The 21218-nt window shown below is 46.2% G+C and overlaps 1 protein-coding gene across 1 annotated transcript in view; it reads left to right on the top strand.

Moving 5' to 3' along the window:
* The window catches only part of VAV3 (vav guanine nucleotide exchange factor 3), a 157829-nt gene that overhangs the window by 69749 nt on the left and 66862 nt on the right, over positions 1-21218 (top strand). The window contains exons 9-15 of the mRNA XM_081120315.1: positions 40-139; positions 2072-2167; positions 3509-3577; positions 5402-5488; positions 5753-5838; positions 7580-7712; positions 8084-8193. Coding sequence (XP_080976441.1) covers positions 40-139; positions 2072-2167; positions 3509-3577; positions 5402-5488; positions 5753-5838; positions 7580-7712; positions 8084-8193 — 681 coding nt within the window. The remainder of the gene's footprint in view (positions 1-39; positions 140-2071; positions 2168-3508; positions 3578-5401; positions 5489-5752; positions 5839-7579; positions 7713-8083; positions 8194-21218) is intronic.

The raw sequence follows: 21218 nt of genomic DNA, 5'->3' as shown, positions 1-21218 counted from the left end.
TGAGCCCTACAGATTTCTCCTTGGCTCGCTCCCTTCCAGGTTGGTTATTTACGGGCAGTACTGCAGCGCCGTGGAGTCCGCCATCTCCAGTTTAGACTACATCTCCAAGACTAAAGAAGACGTCAAGCTGAAATTAGAGGTGCCCGTTACTTTTGTCTGTCTGTCTGTGAAATAACCTAAGAGCTATACATTCCTGGTCCACTGTGTTTTTTCTCGGTTAGAGTTGGAGTTTCGGCCAAGCCTGGGACTGGATGTTTGGGAAGAATCACTTCTTCCCTTTACTTACTTTCGATGCTAATAATCATTTCACACCTCAGTCTCAGGCCCCTAGTTGTAGAAAACACCAGCTGTGTTAAGTTTCTTTACTTCCTGAGCTCATAACTTTTGATAGAAAGGAACTGATTTCCCCCCAGCAGTTTTAAACTGGCTTCCATCGCATAACAACAATGTGAATTTTACGTGTATGAACATTTCTGTTCCTGATACTGTGTTAAGATGTCATAATATAGGAAGTGTAAGATACAACCTCAATTTTAAGGAGCTTAAAAATGCAGGTGGGAGATGAGGACCATTCATTACAGTAGAATTAACAGTTTAACCTCATATTTGAGACCCGTGATCCAGAACTCTGCAATCTGTGGAAGCAGCAATCAGTGGAAACAGTTATCTTTCCAGTGACCTGCAGCAATCAGCCAGGCAGGAGCTGACCTTTCTTCTCGCTTAAGATCTGGAGTCAAGCATTCATTAAGTCACTGTGGTCATTAGAGCTAATGGAGTTTGCTTTATAGCTTCTGATGATGTATCTTTTTTATGTTCCAGAAAAGCTAAGTGTGGGCAAAGGGAAATAAAGTCACCAGCTAAAGAGTGTTTCCTTGAACGTAGCTCCTTTCCTGAACTCCTTCCCGAATTCCTCGGTCAGGGATGTGCAGTTGTCTGAGGGTTTTGGACTTACTAAATTGCCCGCTATTAAGAATATTTTTATGAACTCTATTTTTTTAATTGATTTTAGAGAAAGTGGAAGGGGTGGGGGTGGGGGGAGAGAGAAACATTGATGCAAGAGAGAAACATCCATCGCCTGCCTCTGGCACCCCCCCTACTGGGGATCGAACCCACAACCAGGGCATGTGCCTGACTGGGAATTGAACCGGTGACCGTGTGGTGCACAGGAGGATGCCCAACCAACTGAGCCACACTTTTTGAACTACACTGTGGATATGTGAGAAACTGTAAAATCGGAAAAGCAGCTCATTCAAGGTCACACAACCAAGAACTGCCAGACCCGATTTAAATCCAGACATTGACACTTCAAAGTACTTTCCTCAAAGTCACAATTAACATCAGAGAACAAGCGCGTCAATGCTCGTTTAAGATAAACTTTTAAGAACGAGGAGCTTGCGGTTAAAAAATAAAAAAAATACATAAATCCGAGGCTTTCAGAACGTGGAATCCAGCGGTAGGGTTATACTTTAGCTTATTATCAGAGTGAACCATTCCATTTCATTCAGTTTAACAAACACGTATGGAGCAAATACTGGGCTCTTAGAGGGATGGGAGGCACATTGGGGAAGGGATTATGTGCGACAATAACTAGAAGACCCGCAAGGCACAGAGAGCACCGTTGTGATTGGGATCATTACTGCAGGCCTAGAAGTAGAGATCTTCAAGAGAGTGAAGGATTTTGCTGGGACTGGACCTCGATGGCAGCTGGGGGAACTGAAAGCCCCAGGTGAGGGTGAGGTGGGTCAGAGGAAGCGGGGTCAGCCTACCAGAGGGAGCAAGCCCTGGGGGGCCCCTGGAGGAAATAATCCTCCCGCATAAAGTAGTTCTACCTATGGATTCCTATTTAGAGCTGAGATGCTACCAAGGTTGGTTTGTGTTTCGGTTTTTTAATTGAAGGTACTTTGTATTTTTTTTTTTGTTAGAAAGGAGGCTTGTTAAGAAGGAAAACAAGTTATTTATTGTGCAATGACAGTTTCGTTTATGGCCTTGGCATTTGTGTGTGTGTATGTTTTATGACTCCCTTTGATAAAACAAAGTTTTTAACGCACGTTTTAAAATCGCGTTTCACCAGGAATGTTCCAAGCGCGCCAACAACGGGAAGTTCACCCTCCGAGACCTGCTTGTGGTCCCGATGCAGCGCGTTCTGAAGTATCATCTCCTGCTCCAGGTGCCGAGCCCCGCACTGTTCACCGACTCGCTCAGCAAAGTCCCCGCAAAGCGTCGGCTGCGCCGCGGCTGGGCCGGTCCCCTTAGGGAGAGCTGGGGTCCCCTTAGGGAGGGCTGAGGTCCCCTTAGGGAGAGCTGAGGTCCCCTTAGGGAGGGCTGGATGGGAAGCAACAGGGCAGCTGGAGACACTCTCTCCCTTTTAGCCAAGAGGATTCTTCTCACAAAGTCACACTTCCCATCCCTCAAATACAACTGGCTCCAAACAAGTTAAAAAATTAAAAAACAACAAGGCAAGACAAATACGAAGAGCCCTTTGGCCAAGTTCTTTGTAGTCAGTAATTGCTCATGAGAATCTCAATATTGGGGTACGCCCGAATTTCGCAGGTTAATTCTGTTAGAATTAATTTTGCTTTAGAACCACATTCTGGGTTGCTTTCTGCTACAGTAAATTATAATAAGGCTACATTTATTTTGAACTGACTCTTGTTATAACCCCAACGCTTATGGTTTCCACGGTGAGTCCTCTAATGAGAGTGGAGAGCCTTATAAATTTAATTTGATGGCTGTACCAGGAGACTCATTAGTTATGCTCCAAAGAAATGTCCCACTGTATTAGTCTATCAAGTCTGCGGATGCTTGTGAAATGTTATTTTAAACAGATCTCCTACCTGCACGTGAAATATAATTTGGAGTCTTCTGTGCTTTGGGCCTCTCGTATATTACGTTTCCTGCACGGTGGCCGCAGAATTATCAGTCATTTCTATTTTTATTCTACTGAGACATCAGAGAAATCCAAACCCTGATTATTTCTTAAAAATGCATTAAAACATTTATGAGACCTAAACTCAGAGCAACTTAATCAAATTGAATTTTATGAAAAAATAATAAAGAAGATGAAGGCGATCAGTTTCTGAGACATTGTGGAGCTAAAAACATGTCCAAAATAAGAGAATAATTTATTTTGTAACTTTGGTCTAGTCAGATATCAATGGAATAATTTTGGAGGTGTTCCGTGGTGTAATACACCACAGCTTTTTTTGTTCACTTGTCTGTTGATGGGCACTTGGGCTGCTTCCGTATCTTGGCTATTGTAAATCACGCTGTAATGAACGTAGGGGTGCATATGTTCTCTCAAATTAGGGTTTTGGGGTTCTTTGGATATATATTCCCAAAGGGGAATTGCTGAGCCATAAGGCAGTTTCATTTTTAATTTTTTGAGGAACATCCATACTGTTTGTGGCTGCACCAACTCTGCATAAAAGGGTTTATTTTTAAGTGTTTTCTTTCTTAGGCTTGGGTGTTAATTTGATGAAAACAGCACTAAACTGTGCCTTCCAAATAGGAGCTGGTCAAGCATACGACGGACCCCCTGGAGAAGGCGAACCTGAGACTGGCCCTTGACGCGATGAAGGTGAGGCCGTGGGCCCTGACCTTGTCTGTCTCGTTCCTGCCTGCACGCAGTAGAGCGCTGCTGACACGGGCGCGGTCTGCTAACCCAGATCATCGGTGGAAGGATTTGTATAGCTTTGCTCTCGGTGGGCAGAGCTGGATATGTGTTTTTTCACCCTCACCCAAGGATATGTTCGTTGATTTTTAAAAATATTTTTTAAGCGAGGGAAACGAGGGGAGAGAGAGACATCGATGTGAGAGAGAGACATTGCTCGGTTGCTTCCCATACGCACCCCCAGCAGGATCGAACCTGCAGCCTAGGTGTGTACCCGGACCAGGGGTGGAACCCACAACCTTTCGGTATCCAGGATGATGCTATAACTAACTGAGTCACCTCGCCAGGGCTAGCTGGATATTTTTAAGTGGAATAGATGTACTTGCATGAATTTGTCAGACAAAAACACATAAAACCGAGAGGTGTATTACAAGAACCTCTGTCATTTATGAACGTGTGACAGCTTCTGTAACCACTGGGAATGATTTCATACCACAGTTTTCTTTGACACTCGTTGCATGGCTACTAATGGGAAACTGTTAGCTTGGATGGGCATCAGGTCGGCAGGTGACTTCAGAGCACAGGGGTGACATTTTCTCAGGTGAGGCCATCTGCCAGCTTTACCCTTGTGGGTGCTGTGGGTCAGGGTGTGTGAGTGTCAGGTTGGGTTTCTAGGTTCAGGTAAATTGAAAGTCAAGACCTACAAGTGGGCAGAGGTGGACTTTCTCAACATATGGGGAACCTATAAAACACAATTTCCATGCTATGCTGGACTTTGAAAGAAATACTTGGCCCTAATTTAAAACATAAGCAAATGTGTCCTCAGAGCAAAATGCCGATGGGACTGCTGAGAATGATGACAGTGCTTCGCTGTGTCCCTGTGTCCCTGTGCCACTTTGGAGTGAGCTCAGCTGTTCAGCTGACTCTAGGACCCCGTCAGGAAACACCACACAGTTACTTATTGTTATAAAAAAAATCATACCAAGGGTCTAACTTTTAAGGAATCATTTATAGATACATCCTATGAAAAGCCAGACTGTCATTTAGAACAAAGTTAGAAACTGCTTTTTGTCCGAGCCCTGCTCCTACTGTTTCAGGTGAACTAACGAGAATAGAGGGGTTGAAAAACCCAGAAAACGGGGAAATCTAGAGCACGTACAATAAAAATAGCTAGTTACAGTGTGGAAGGGTCAGCTAACGTTTCCTCAGAAATGAGAACAGGCTTTAAAATAGGCGGCGGCCCAGGGAGAACCGTGGCGCGCGTGGTGGTTTCACTTGAACCCCCGAGCTCTCTGCCTTCTCCCGCCTCCGGCCCCTTCCTTCGTCATTGACACTCAGAGGGAACTGGCTGCCTCGACTGGCTGCCCCCAGGGGTGAAAGTGCCACCTGATGGCAGAGAAGGGCACCGCCAGATCCCTGTCCAACTTCTATCCACTTTCCCCTCCCTGCCGGCCTGCGGTCTGGCCCCTGGGCCACCCCACGGACGCGTAACTCTCAGGGCCCGTTACTAACGTGCCCGCGGTTTACAGCCTCCCCTCCTGCTGCTCTTTCCCCGATCTGCGTGGGGACAGACTTCATTTGTTTTTCGTACTCGCCTCTTCCCGGGGTGTGGTCGGTGACAGCTCCTTACCCGCCCCACCGCCCTCCGGGCCTTTGTGACCCGCTGCTGACGGGCAGCGTGGACGGATCGTGCGTGTAAAAGCCGCCGTGCCCCCGCCACTCGCCGCACGGACGCCGTGCTTTCCTTCCCCGATCTCACTGTGCCTTTTGTCCCCGTGTCGTTACCCTTAGGACTTGGCGCAGTATGTGAACGAAGTGAAGAGAGATAACGAGACCCTGCGTGAAATTAAACAGTTTCAGCTCTCTATAGAAAACCTGGTAGGTAATCAGCGCCCCGTCCCGCGTACCCCCGCCCGCAAATTGTTGTTTTTGAAGAAAAAGTAGTTTACCTGCCAGTTTCTACATCTAATTCTTTCCCGATGCCTGTTGGGCAGCATCCGCGTGGATGTCCAGGGACTGTCGGCCAACGCTTGTCCCTCTCGCCTTAATCGCCCTGCTTGTGCAGCAGCCCAAGTTCCGAACACTGGAGCCTTTTTTTAATGTGGTTATGAAAAGCTGAGACGTGCACATTTTATGTTTTAGAACCAACCAGTTCTGCTCTTTGGACGGCCTCAGGGAGATGGTGAAATTCGAATGACCACTTTGGACAAGCACACAAAACAAGAAAGGTGAGCAGCAGGAGCCGGGCGCCGTTGCGGAAGGTCGAGAGGAGCTTAGGGGCAGTTTCTCCAGGACGGAGGAGGGAAACAGAGAGAAGCGAGGGCCCGGCCAGCTGTGGTTTTGTAAAAATGTCTCGCGTCGATGTGTTGGGTCTCTGCTTCTGTTCCAGCATCTTTTGATGTGTCTGAGTTTTTAAGTAGGAAATGATAAAAGGAGAGAATCTGTTCAGGGGGAAGATACACGCTAACGTGAGAGGGGAGAGAGGGGAGCAGTGGAGAGACAACTGCCATTAAAATTGCACTCGTGTCATTTTTGGGGTATACATTTTAAAATAACTAAAAATAATACAAAATGTCCTCAGGAAGATGTCTGAGGACCACTGAGTGAGACTTTGGTGAGGGAAATTTGTAGATGGCGTTCTTGAAGATGAGTAAGCTTGGCCTGGTGTCCCTTCTTTTCTTTTCTTTTATTTTAAATATATCTTTATTGATTTCAGAGAGAGGAAGGGAGAGGGGGAGAGAGAGAGAAACATCAATGATGAGAGTCGTCATTGATTGGCTGCTTCCTGCGCGCCCCCCACTGGAGATCGAGCCCGCAACCCGGCCATGTGCCCTGACCGGGAATGTTGAACCACAGCCTCCTGGGTCCTAGGTGGATGCTCAGCCGCTGGGCCACGCCGGGCCGGGCTGGTGTCCCTTACTTTAGATACGCAGTTATCACTTGGTTGAAATGGCCGTTTTCTGGACGCTTTGGAAACGAGCAAGTCAGCCAGCAGGGGGCAGCATCAGCCCTTGCTCCCACCTAGATACCCAGGCGCCACAGGCAGCTCTCAGGAGACACACATCCTTCTAGCATCTCCAGGAAAATCGGCTTTGAAAATGATGCAGGTGGTAAAGCTGTATGAATGTATCATTATCATTATCATTGTGTGAAAAATATGTAAATCACTGAGAGTTTTTGAAAAGGTACAGGGATTGATATCGAACGATAAAGTTTCTCCCCCCGATTACATTGTTTTTAATAAGAAGAGAGATAGCAACATGGAACTTTAACCATAAGTTTTCTAGTTTACCTTTTGCTCATGAACCACTCAGGCTGTGGTTCAAACGGGCCTTTAATTCCCGAGGAGCAGCCTGGAGGGTAAACGCACGGGGCCCACAGTGAGGCCAGGTGTGAAGCTGCTGGGCACCTGCCTCGCTAGCTGCGTGACCTTGAGCAGACGCACGCCCCAAGCCTCAGTTTCCCCCACAACACAACGAAGGTGGTGATACTATCTAGCTCCGCAGATGGGCCTGAGGGGTTTAGATGAAGTGAGCCATCTTGTGAGAGGCGTTCTGGCCGATTCCTAGTAACATCAGTACAAATGAACTACCGTCGTTTTCATTAGTATCATTCTGTAAATGTTTAGCTTTTAAACTAAAGAAAAAGTAATTGCTCAAGGGCAATACTTTATGGCTAATCTCAGTTGTTTCTTACAGCTACGTGACAATTTGTTCTTATTATAACTTTGCCTGTTTTTTAAATGAGGAAACTGAGACACAGCGAGGCCATTCCTTTAGTGAAGGGCAGTGCAAGGGTATGATGCTCGCATGCATTCTGTTCCAAGAGCGGCACTGCCCTTGTCTCTGACTCAAAGGAAAAATCTTTGGTGGTTTAATTCAGTGTACAAGGAAGAACTGACACGCGCTTCCAAACCATTTAAAATCAATCTCTCCCTCTCTCTTTCCCTCTCTCTCTCTCCCCCCCCAGGCACATCTTCTTATTTGACTTGGCAGTGATCGTATGCAAAAGGAAAGGCGATAACTACGAAATGAAGGAGATAATAGATCTTCAGCAGTACAAAATCGCCAACAATCCTACAACTGATAAAGAAAATAAAAAGGTAAAATCTGGGAAATTCGTAACTCTGGTTTACTCAGGACTTTGAGCATTCAAGGGACGTGTGCTTGTGTATTCGTGGGAGGGGCGGCATATCGACTCGGGTGTTTTTGTTTCTGGAAATTGGTTAGGGGAAATAGTTGGACAGTGTCCCAGCTGATGTGTTCATCTCTAGTGCTCAGTGATCAAGGCAGTAAAAGGCATTTGGCATAGGATCGGTTATAGGTGTGAAGTCGACTACAGTAATCTTGATTGACCAGTTTGTTAATGTTGTGAGAGGTTTGCAGATGATGAGGGTGATGTTTTAGTGAGTTTAGGAGCATGACGTTATTAGTGAATGATCTGTATTAACCTGAGGAATATTCATTTCAACAGTGGTCTTATGGCTTCTACCTCATCCATACCCAAGGACACAATGGGTTAGAATTTTATTGCAAAACAAAAGACTTAAAGAAGAAATGGCTGGAGCAGTTTGAAATGGCTTTGTGAGTATTTCTACTTTTAAAAGTGCTTTTTTTCCTTCTTATTACTTAACTCTCTTATGAATCATGAACTACTGGTAAATGTATCTAGAGCTCCCAGCCAGCATACAGAGGCTGTGGGGGGCACTTGGCAGGAGCCCCCGGGGACTGCTGGCTCTCCGCTTGGTGACTGGTCTGTGAGGACAGAGATTGAGGTGAATTTCTTCAAGACAAAGAAAGAGGGAGCTCTAGCCTTCTGTTTGACATTTTTCTTATGGGTGTATTTTAATTCTTTAGCTTTCAGCAGCCCATGGAAATAATTATTCTTATGATAAACTTTTAATGTCATTACCATATTTTTTATTATATATGCATTTTTAAATTGAATAGAAATTACTGCCCTCAAACACACACACACACACATCCATGCACATAACCTCACTTTTAACGGAAAGGTGGACCACCTCCCACTGTTTGTTTTAACTTATTTATTGTTTGCATCCTGGGGAAATTGTTTTATGTATTTAATGAATGTTTTAAGAGCTGGGTTCCTTTCAGGGCTCTTTCCTTTGATTAAAGTGGAAGCTCAACGAAGAGGTGGGAAATAATTCAGACCTGCTTCCAAAGGATTGGTGTAAAGGGATGTAATTACACAAGAACATGTCATTACAGGGGTTTCTTTTCAGTTTTGATGTTTATGGAATAGAAGATGCACGATGACCCCGGTTATGGAAATGCATAGGTCACCCTGACATTGAAACTGGTAGCAAAAATGTAGAATTAAGAAAAAAACAACAACACTTTTGTGGTCAGCTTCATTTGTATTCTAGCATTACTTACCATTTGTAGATAAACTCTCTCGGTTTTTTTTTTTTTTCTTTCTTTCCTGTTTTTTCTTTTGCTTTGTTTTAAGGAGTGCTCATGGAGGTAGGATTACATTGTTTTATTGTAGTTCTGCAGTGAGAAAATTGCGGTTTTCTTAAGATTCTTTCATGTAACGTTTTGAGTGATAGGATTGTGCAGCTGACATATTTTTAGGCTTACAGACTATTCTGGATTCAGTGATGATCACCGCCGTGCGCTGGCTGTGTAGTCCTAGCCGAGGTATTTAACAGCTCAGAGCCTCCGTTTCCTCCTCTGTAAAATGGGGATGAGAGCAATCTGAATTGCGGAACATACGTATCAGGCAGAGGGTGAGCCAAACGGCACAACAGCAGTGACGCGGTGGCCGCCTGATCAACGCCAGGAGCAGTGGCAATGGTGCAAGAGGAGGGGGGGTATGAAAATTCTGGAGCTTGGGAGGGGCCTGGGGACCAGGCTGCACTGTCATGTTAGTCATCAGGGGCAGCCCCTGAGCTTTGTTTCCCAGATGAACCCCTGAAAAAGGAGTGTTCCCCACGGGATGGGGGCAGGAGGTGGGAACCTAGCCATTAAACTCCACAAATCGCGTTTAATCTGAGCCACAGCGTTTCTCTTTAATTTATTCTGCACTTATGTCCAGAAGGAATCCGAGGTCACCGTAGAAAGCACTCAGGCCACAGAATTAAAAAGGAGAATTTCAATGATCAGAGGTCATTCGGAACAATGTCTCGAAGCCCTTTCCTCGGACTTGGGCTCCACTAGACAGGCACCTTTTCCTGCCATTTACCTTCTGCAGTTTGTATCCTAAAAGCAACGGCCCTGTTTTTCACATTTGTAAATATAAAATTATATTTCATCAAATGTAATTTGATTTAATCTAAAGCTATGGCTCGGATATTCTGGATGCCGGAGAGGTAATGACCAGAGGAAATTGCGTTCTTTCTGCAAGTATTTATGGAGCACTTGGCCTTGTTTCCAGACACTGTTGGAGGCCTGGGCATCTAGCAGTGAGGGAGCTGTTGCAATTGAATTTAAATACTGTGACTTCTAAATATAATCATTTTCGGTTAATGTATAATGGATTGAGTTTCAAGACCGAGTTCTTGATATTGCTATTGAAATCATCCCTCCTCCCAATCCATTTACTCGGTTATAAATAGGCGGAGGCCCAAGAGTCACCCTCTGCCTCTACACGGAACCAGTTTCTCACCACTCGCTGCGGACTAAACCTGACCCGTTCGTAATTTTCACGCTCACCTCCCGCATCTCTGATTAGCGCCTTCATTCCTGGCCCCTCCCAACCAGTCCCGTCCTCAGGAAGCATCCGGGGGGATCTGACTGGGTCCTGCCCTACCTAAAACCCTACCTTGGCTGTTTATTGCTTTCGGTATAGTATCAAAGTTCGTAGCAGGGACCTCAGAAGGCCCTGCGTGGCTTTACCCACCCGTCTTCCCAGCCACATCTCGGGAGTTCCAGGGGCTCCATGTGCTGTAGTCAGAGTGAGTGGTTTCAGTTCTGGAACAATGCCCCAGTCGCAGGTGCCCACCCCTTGACTGCTGCCCTTTGGGTAGCTGGTTCTGTATCCTACAGGCCTTGGCTTTAAATGTCACTCGGTGAATGAGGCCTCCCCTGCCCCCTGTGCTGAACGAGCGGCCTCGCCTCTGCTGTCTTCTCTCACAGTGGTAACTGGATGGCTGGACAGAATTTCCCCGGGCGCAGCGTTCACAGCTCTCCTTCCACCCAGCAGTCCCCGTGCTTGTTACAGAGAATCTGTCGCTTACCTGCTCAGTTTTACCTATCTTTTCTCCCCCTGAAGAGTAAAGATTCTTTCTTGTTTATTAGAAGAAAAGCTAAATCGAACTACGTGGCTAATACTGGGAGAAAGGGGAAAAGACACTGTTATGGGTCTGGGAAATGGAAAGGGAGTTTTGGGTTTTTGTGTGAGTGAGGCCCTGGCGAATAACGGGGTCTGGGGGATTTGGAAGGGGAAAGGGGCCTTTTGAAATGTATTTCCATGGACACCGGATTATATTCTTTTTTACGTTCTTTGAAATGCTAAGTGAAGAATAAAATTGCTTTTCGGCGATTGCGGTTGCTGTTCATGCACCGTGGGCGCCTCTGGCCAGAGCGCACCGGCCCGGCCCCCGGGACCCGGAGGATGAAGCTGCGCGGGTCACACGGCAGCTTTGGGCTCAGGAGCTGGTCGCGCCTCCAGAGAAGGTGGTCTTTGTTGTTGATTGACGGGAGACCCGTATTTATAATATCAAAGGTTGGGCGGCAACTTTTGACATTCTGTTGTGCAGATTTAAAGACTTTGTTTATATTTTCTGCCCAGATGGAGGTCCTCCAACATCTCCAGAGCTAAGCAGAGGACCTGTAGCAAACCCAGACGCCCCCGCTGCTCATGCCCGCAGGATGGGGACGCTGTTAGTTCTCTCTCCTGCTGTCCTTCCTTCTCTTCATTTTCTCTTATCAGGAGGTCTGTTTGGATCTCCTCAGGGATATAAATGAGTATCTGCTGAGGCTAAAATTTTGTCTCTTAGAACAGGGGGCAGTATACTTTTTCTGTAAGCATCCGGAGAGTAAATACTTTAGGGTGTGTGGACCGTAGGGTCTGGGTCTCAGCTATTAATTCTGTCATTTAGTAATAACACAGCCAGAAATAATACTTAAATGAGTGGGTGTGCCCTCGACCAGTTACAGACGGTGGGCGGGCTGGACCTGACCCGTCTTACAGCACGAGGCCTAAGGACGTGGAGGGAGTGTGTTACCCTGAAATGATCTCAGCTGTCCTGGAACCACAGTGTGGCCTTCTGTGGAAGGGTGCTTTTTTGCTTTTCTTTTTAGTAGCACTAATGCCTATGTAGGCCATCACGATGCCTTAGCTACAGAATGTTCTCTCCTCCATCAGCACCAAACCACAGGGATGAAGGATCTGTATTTGGCATTATTTTGTTCTGTCCAACTGAATATCAAAAATATCTGCTCAAAAAGACCAGGCAGCACCTACTCAGGGATCTGGTTTCATTAAGCTTTATTACGTGGCTATCGGAAAGGACAGTGAAGCCACCAGATCAGGCCATTAAGGACAGTCCGGTGAGCTTTTCTGTCCTCAGTAGTCACCCACGTCAGCGAGGATAGTTCTGTAGTCAGTGCTCTCGAAGCGTTTTCTTCCCAGCAGTAATGACCTTCATGCCTGTGATTTATTCTGAACTTTCCTCCCTGGAGAACTAGAAGAGATGAAGGGAGATGATGCTGATGGTTCTGAGTATTATAAGGAAAATTTCAGATTCTGGTTCCTCTGTGTTAGAGTATTTGGGGTCTGGTAACTTATAAGGATAATTCCTTGCTCTTATAGAGTGCTTCATAGTTTCCAAAGTGTCCTTAGATAATACCGCATCCAGTTCTTACAGGGTCCTGTGAGGTATCCAGGAAGGTGTTATCTTTAAAAAAATTCAGAAAATAAAGGAGAGATTAAGTATTGCGTGTGTGTTTTTCAGTTAACAAGTGGCAGAGGCTGATCTTAAACCCTACCCAGAGCTTCTCCCCCTCACACCACGCTGTCCCCTTATAGCGAGAACACCAGCCGCCGTCCTTCAGAGGTGAAAGTTTCCTTCAGTTTGCTTTATAAGCAAGAGGTGTTCTCGGGTGGTGTAGTCACACCAGGTTTAGGACGAAATCCTTCCCACTTAGTGTTTTAGTTGCCATTGGATAAGAATTGGATGTTTTCATACAATCAAATAATAAGTAACACTGTGCGTGTTATTAACAATTTGTAAGGAAGACTTGGGCTTCCAAGGATTTCCTTAGAGTCAAATAAATTAGGTTTTAATTTGCAAGTTAATCTATTGCAGGATTTTTGGTCACCTTATCATAGGGCTACACCTAATGTGATGTATGCATAGTTTTTTAAAAAAAATTTTATTTGGTTGGATGGTGTTAATGTGATGTTCATCTCAGAGTTCAGATTCTCTTTTTAGAGGTAAAGGACCTGGGGAGGAACAGCTGCACGGCCTGAGACTAAGCCCTGGCCAGCTGTCAGGGTGGATTACGATGAGTTCTAAGTAAGTGTGGATGTTCGTTTCCGTCCAGTACCTAGGTGACATGGGATGTGTGTCACGTAAGTCGCTGGAGGTGTGGGCACAGCATGACAACACTGTCATTTTCCCCTTCAGGACAGACTTTGTACTGACATCAAATGGCTGCTGCTTCCTGGGCAGGGCCGGGCGGGAGGGGGTCGTCTGACCCACGCGCTTGGCCTGCGTGTCGCGCGTCGGAACAGCAGGCTGCCTTCCAAACGTCTTTCCCGAGGAACGTTTGGGAGCTCAGACTGTCTGCCTCCGCCCGACGAGCACCTCCCGGTGGCCCTCGGTTCCTAATTATTTAGCGCTGGTTGCATCTTTATATTTGCAGTGTCGCCATCTGCCCGAAGCAGCCAGGCCTTTGAAAAAAAGGAGGTGAGGCCCTGAATTGATGGGCTTTGTAAATAAAAATTTCATTAAAAATACTATCTTAGTTTACAGAGTTTGTTACAGTAAACAAAGAAACTTTAGTATTTACTGTTCTTTAAATCTTTCCTTGCCTCAGTCCTCTAAGAGAATTAATTAACATTCGCTGACATTTGCATTATAGTTCGAAGCACAAGGCTACACTTTTGATATTTCTCATTAAATCTTCACAAAACTTACGAGGGGGCCACACAGCTCCCGATGGACTGGGGGGACCCACGCTGCAAGGCGTGCTTTTCCCAGGCTTTTCTCCAGAGTTTCTTGCCCCCATGGCTAGGAAGGAATAAAACCGATGTTTAATTAAACTCAGTTTTCCTCTGTCCTAACCCCGAACTGCAGGCTTCCCGTCTGTCTGTCCGTTTCCTCCCGGGTGGTCGGAGCCACCAGAAATGAAATTCCTCTGCTTTTGGACACGGGTCTGCTTTGTGTAGGTTTTGACTAATGACTCGCTGGTGGGAATCAACTCGGGGATCTGTTCTCTGATAGCGCATTAATAATAGATACGCATTAAAGCTCCTTCTCGCAGAATATTTGAGCTTTGACATATCGAGCCCCGGCTTTTTAAATGAAAGCTGTGGCTGCCTGTGCATTTTAAAGACCGGACGGATGGCTTGGGAAGAGGGCTGCGTGCGCGCAGAGCAGAGCAGCTTGAGGTCGCTGTTTACTCAGGCGACACTCTCCCGGCCTGTGGAATTGTGGCGAGGGTTGGTATTGGTCGCTCGATGAGCACGATGACCTAGACAGCTTCCAGATCGAGATGGAACGGAGCTGTCCTGAGGGGCTTTGATTCACTGAGGAAACTCCACGGAGCAACCTGACGGTTGTCTGCCTACCATCGAGACGAGGGGTGAGGAGTTAGACACTGTTGTGGGCCCTGCAAGTTGGGAATTGTCAAGATGAAAATGATGCTTGGTGACAACGGTGACCATGCACGGAGCCCCAGGCTGGCATTAGTGTCCCCGGTCTTGCAGACCCCTGTTTATCTGGTTCTATAGCTAAGCCTCCCTTTTTGGTTGTGGGATTAGACTTGTGCGAGTGGGTAAGTCGTCGAGCTAAGCCTTTCCCCCAGGACAGCTGATTTGGGGACCTGCTGTGTTAGACACATGCACACATTTCCACACATACAGTTGTATGAACTAAACATGCTCACATACATGAGACTCTTCTCATGAGAGGTGTTTTGTTTTTTCGGGAAGGGTAGCAAAGAAGCCTAGATTTGGAACTCCAGAGGCCAGGAGCAGTGCCCACCCTTCTCACCTCAGTCATTCTACAGACAAGTCAATTAATAGACTGTTAATTGATGCCTGTGGACCGGCCAATCTCAGACTTTGTGTCCAGTTGGAATCAGAGTCATGCTGTCTAAAGAGGAACTTACCCGAAGCCATAGGATTAGCAAGTCATGCAATGATGATTTCTCTTCTTTAAAGGCACACCTTTTATGAGTGGATTCCTTTCCCATAAAATGGGGCCATCTCGCCCAGCTGGTGTGGCTCAGTGGTTGAGCGCTGATCCATGAATCAAGAGGTCACTGGTTCGATTCCTGGTCAGGGCACATGCCCAGGTTGTGGGCTCCATCCCCAGTAGGGGGCGTGCAGGAGGCTGCAGATCGATGTTTCTCTCTCATCATTGATGTTCCTATCTATCTCCCTTCCTCTCTCTCTAAAAAAGCAATAAAAACATTTTTAAAAATGGAGGCATCTACCTTTCTCCAATATCCCTGTCCAGGGACCAGGGGACTTGGGGTGGAAGAGTAAACCTCAACCAGCCGTCCCCAGTGGGTATTAGCAACTGGACCTGCTATTCTACCATCCACTCAACATGAATACGTGGCCGACTGTTGGCATCACGGGTGTATTTTCAGCAGGCCACGCCTCACTCCTGAGTGCACGATACAGGCACAAAGCCTTACAGCTGCAGGACGGAGTGAAATCCAAAGTGAATCAGAAGTTTAAGCTTCTTGTTTGTTCAGTTGTGTAGTGGGTTGAGTTTATTTGGGGAGGTTTAAAAATGACTCTAAAAGGGTCCTGGTGCCTTAAGAGAGTCCCTGGTTTTGTAAGATTTCAATGGAAGAGATTGAGTGATTCAGTATTAGGTTTGTATTGACTCTTGATATTGACACAAGTTTAGATGTGCGGAGCCTATCATACCAAGGCTGAGTCTCGTGGGCTTCTGGTTAATTTAAAATATGGTGAGCTGGCCATTTTGAATATGCCAGGTAGGTTGACAATCTGAATATGCAACTGGTTGGGGAAATGGTCAAATATTAATTTAAAATGTTTATTGGTAGACTGTTTGCAGTTGGTTTTTAAATTCATTTGGAAAATGAGAATTCACACTTGTGTAAAATTGCCAATAAACCCGATTTCATAAAGGTCTTTGGAGGTTAAATGCCTAATGATTAATTTATGCGTTAGTAATATTTTTAATAATTTGGAGGAAAGGGACACAGCCGAGGGTAGTGTTGACGATGAACAGCAGTGAAGGCTTACGGATCCCGAGATTTAATTGTGTAGATCTTACCTACGGAACATGAAGCCCAATGGAAAAGACATTTCAGGGGAGTTCAAAGCTGGGGGCACAAAGAGAAAAAAGATACGGAGGGACCCGAGGCCTGCCACTGACTTGCCCAGGTGACCAGGGCAGGTCTGTGCCCTTCCCTGGGACTTATAATCCATCCATCAGTCGACTAGGCGGGTTGGAAAATGTTTGGGATCTGTTTTATTTTTCTTGCATCCGTAGAAATTTTGCTCGTATGTTAGGCTCCGAGCAGCCTCTTTCTAGAATATGTTGGAGGCTTGTGAATGGCTAAAGAGGTTGGTGGAGTGGTGGAAGCTCATTGTGGTACAAAAATAATAGCGTAAGTTTATTCTCCGTCTCTCTACCCAACAGTTCTGACACCTTTCTCTTGTGCTTTTCTCTGTTGGGTCTCAAAAACTCATCACAGTTCTCACTCGTGTGTGCGCGTACGCGTGTGTGTGCAGGCGCGCAGGTGTGTGGTCTTTGGGAAGATGGAGGCTTTCCTGCCCGGGAGGTGATGCTGGGCCTTGAATTCCACATGCCTGTTCTATAGGCCATCAGGAAGGCTCATAAGCCCCATTCCATCTGTGGAAATAGAATGATGGTTACATAACACTGAAGATGAGCCTCAGTAGGTTCATCATAAGGCAAGGCATCGCCTGCATTCAAAATCATAACGAAAATACGGTTGCCAGCCTGTGCCCACTCAGTCCAACGTGCCGTCTCGCAAAGCCAGGCACTCGCCGAGACCCTTGATCGAAAAGCACAGGGGGTGTGGTCCAGGAGGCTTTATTAGGACCAGTTTTTAGTGAGGAGGGCTTTTTTGATATTAAACACCTAATAAGCCAAAGTGGTGCTATGTAGGGAATGGATTGATTACTTTGATCTGGCGATTTTCAACCGGCGGGCAGGCTGCAATACCTGCCTATTTAGACAGGGGCACTGACCTCTTTCCCTTAGATTGTCAGACAAAAAAGTGACAACAGCCAACACAACCATAGCCATCCGATGTGAATGAATGAAAATGATACCTATTTTGTGTCAGATCAGCAAAAACTATAGTTTTTTGGTGTGCCACAGAGTTTTAGTGATTAGTTCTGTGTGCGCATGAGGTGAACAAGGTAGAAAATCGCTGCTTTAACCCGTGACGTCTCCCAAGACAGTTCTGAGAGAAGACCGGGGAGACTGCAGTGAGCCGAGCGGCCAGGAGTGGTCAGCACCGCTCCACGGACTGTGTCCCTTGCAGCCTGTGCGAGGACCAGACCTTAGAGTTTAACACAACCCTGCTCTGCGGTGACTTGTCTGTCTTCCCGGAGCCGCTTCTCTTTCTGAACAGATTGATGGATTTATCTGGTTCTTCCTCTCATGCTTTTCCTCCTCGGCACCAAAAGCACTTTGCAAATATCAGAGCTCCAATTTTTGAATAATCATTGATTTTTTTCAGCAACCCTGAAGGTAGGCTGTCTGTCAGCCAGCATCATTCATGTCTGAGATAGAGATATTGATAGCACGATATTAAAACCTTTCATTAGAGAATTTGTTTTCTTCCAGCAGTAACCTACACTCAGAGGTTTGCCTTCCTGTGTTAGGATTGCTGTTTAAAAGCACATACTTCCCCGGATAATATGGTCACGTGACCAAAAATTGGCATTGAATGAAAATATTCCCTCTGTGGTCGCCAAATACTTGCCCAGAAAACCCGGGAAACGGGCTCTGATTGCCTGTGGAAGTTAGCTCGGCATGACCAGCATCTTTACAGTTGGATCGGAAGTCAGTAAACCCCGAGGATCTCGTCAGCCTTCTCTAGGGTACCCCATCCCTCCTTCAACTTGACCTTGCATCCTTCCATTGACTTTTTGCCATCTTTGTGGCCAGCAGCCTTTGATTCGGAGGCTGGTGGAGATTACATCCCTGCCCCGTGATGACATCAGTCATGCAGAGTCAAGGGTTTCCGTCATTTCTTTTGGGCTCCTATTAGTCTCTTACTAACTGGTCTCCCTGCTCCAGCGTGGTCGCCCGAAGCCCCCCCACCTGACTTGCAAGAATGACCCTTCTAGATCGCCGATCTCTAAACTGGCAGGCGCTCTCTTGTTGGTTTTATCTTTAATTTTGACTCATTTTTTTCCCCTTCCAGTGTCACTGCCTCAGTTCCACCCTCCAGACTCGTCTAGCTGGCCTGCCTTGGTGGTCTCTGAGGCCATCTCCCTGCCTCTGGTCCCACCCCCTCTCTAACATGCAGACCCATGTGGGTGTCTGCGTGCAGTCCTGTAGTGGTCACTCAGCAACCACAGAGCAGGATGCGATTCCCAGGACACGGGCCGGTGGTAGGTGCCCTGGGCACATGCCGGGCTGCAGCCGCCTGCTTTTCCAGATTGAGTTCTGCAGCCAGACTGAGCTCCTGGGGGCGCCAGGACTCACAGACTCCGCTGCTCCCCTGGGCTTTGATCACTGTGTTCTTGACGGGCCTGGGATCCGTCCGTGCCCTGCTGACATCTATGAGGAAACGCCTTTTAATCCCTTCGAGCCTCAGATCGAAGGCAATTGCTCTCTCTCCACGCCCTCCACACCCCCAGCAACCTGTACCACAGGGCTGATCAATCTCTTCTTTATTCTGCTCCTATCTCACAGCTCTGGGGACACTTTATTAGATTTACTTCTTTCAATTCTTCAGCTCCATCCTAGATTGAAAGGACCTTAAGGCCAGGGTCCCTGTGTGCTTTATTTATTTTTTCTCTCCAGCATGGTGCTGGGTACATGTTAGGCATTCAGTAAATACTTGTTGAGTAAAAGAACTGGAGCAGCTGAGTAATAACATAAGACCGTTTCCAGATTGTAAGTGCCACATAATTTCAGAGAAAGGACAGACCATGCGGTCTCCAGTGATCCAAGAAGGACTCGGAGAAAAGGTGGGGACCTAAAGGACTGGGATAGATGGGATTTGGAGTTGTGGAGAGGAGTAAGATTCACGACCGTCAAAGACCGTTTGTAGCTGACACTGAAGGGAGCATGTGAAGGTGCTGCTGTTGGAGGAACCGTTTTCCTGTTTAAAAATCTTCCTGTGGCTCTTCATGACCCACATAATAATCCACAAACTCCTTGGTATCGGGGAGTCACTAAGGGTCAAATCAGAGCTGGGCCCATTAATAGCTTCATGAGTTTGGGCAAGTTACCTAACTCACCTGAGCCTCAAGTGGGAAATCACACTCTGGGGATGCAGCGTCTCCCTCATCCTGTTTGTTGTAATATTTAATTAAAATAACGCTGTTTACCATTTATTCTGTGTTTACCCCATGTCAGGCGCGGGGCAGGCTCTTGGTGTGTGTTAACTTGTTTGATCCTAACACCAGCTCCATGTTGATTGGATATTATGTTCTTATTTTACAACACTGGAGAATAGCGGTGCCACTAACATAAATATGTTTAATATAAAACAGAGGCTTTATATTGCAAAGGATGGGCTGTCCATTACCATTTTTCATATGTGATCATCACTGAATTTGAAGGGGAAATCCTCGTGAGGCTTGTCGATTACCTTTCCGGTGCCCTCTGGTGTCCCCAGAGATTGCTTCGTGGCCGTGTGGTCATCTTCCTGTGCTTCTAAAACACATCGACTCCACAGCAAGCTTCAGTATTACCAGACACAATTAAAAATGCGCACAGGAATGAACTTCACCGTGTCGCTCGGCAAGCCTGGTTCCCGTGCTCCTGACGGCCCCACGGACGCTGCAGGTTTACTGGGCCGGGGAATGAGAAAGTCCACGTCCTCTAGACTGCCCCTTACGTGGAGTGGCCCTTAATCCTGAACATGGAGACACCTCTTCTCTCTCTCTCCCTCACTGCCAAGAGCATAAAAAATCTATCTGAACGGAAGACTTGAAGTAAAGCCAGACAACCCAAGTGAGCTGGAGATCCATCCTTGGCGGAGATAGATACATTCACCATCGTGTTCCCAGTGTTCGAAAACGACCGGCACCTCAGGGGCACTCACTAAATACATAATAACACGCTTTAATGTGCTTATTAACTGTCTAAGACAAGGCGAGCTTTATTCCCATTGAAACAGGATATGGGGGTGGGTAGGTCATCATTTATTTTGTTCTACCTGTATGAGTGACATGTTTGTCACTTAGGACAGCAATAGAATTAGTACCTGGTATTTTTATAATGCTTTTCATCATTTAATAAATAAAATGTAGTAAGGTGTGTGTGCGCGTGTGTGTATGTTGTCTTTTTACCCTCAGAACAAATCTGAGTGACGCAGAGAACAGGCACCAACCAATGGCGAGTCGCCTCCCTTCCCCCACTGCCAGGCCAGGCCCGGTAGCCGGAGTGACAGATACGATTCTTTCCTTGGGGGCGAAGCCAAAAATAGAAAGATACTTTATGCACCAAAAGCCGCACATCAAGTTTGTAACAAAGACCCAAATTAGCTGTAGCCCGACATTTCCCCCCACTTTAAACTTATTACGGATTTAACTAACTTTACGTTTTATTCAACGATTTCCTCGAGATGTCACGGAAGTTCAGTGATGGATGCATATTTGAAATTACTATAAAGGCAACGCTGAATGAAATAAAGAAGTGCAATATATAATAGATAAGAAAGTGCTATTTTTCAGAGCCAAGCATTATCTTAGTTTTATTGGATTTTGAAAGTATTTATTTATTTCTCTAGATAAAAGACTGTGCGTGATTTGGAATATAAAGAATCAGATTTGCGTGTGATTTATAAATCTCTCGTTTTGTTTTCATTCCTTTGATAAATTCCTTAGGAATAGGTGAAGGTGTCCCTTTGGAGCCTTTCTTTTGTGTTTTTTTTTTTTAATTTGGCTTTGGAAGGACCTGTTTGTCTTTCACTTTCTTACCTTTTTAAATACCTGGCAGCGCGGTGAGCTTGCGACGGTGGCCTGGGAGCGCGTCGTGAAGGACGAGGGATGTGGGGTAGTTGACCGGAAGATGACGTGAATAAAGTCCTTTGTGCTTTTCTGTTACCTGCTGGGTGGATTTACTTTCACAACATGGGACACTTTAAAACGAAATACCTGAGATGTTCTGTAATTTTTCATCTTAACAGAAGAAAGGAAAACACCACCAACAAAAACCACCACTTAGACCCCAAACATCATCTTACAGGGACAGCTAAACGTGAGGTACAAGACGACC

The sequence above is a fragment of the Miniopterus schreibersii genome (assembly GCF_964146895.1).
Source record: "Miniopterus schreibersii genome assembly, chromosome: 19".
In the NCBI taxonomy this organism is placed as follows: domain Eukaryota; kingdom Metazoa; phylum Chordata; class Mammalia; order Chiroptera; family Miniopteridae; genus Miniopterus; species Miniopterus schreibersii.
Note: the sequence above shows the minus strand (reverse complement) of the source record. Positions and strands in the feature narration are given on the sequence as shown.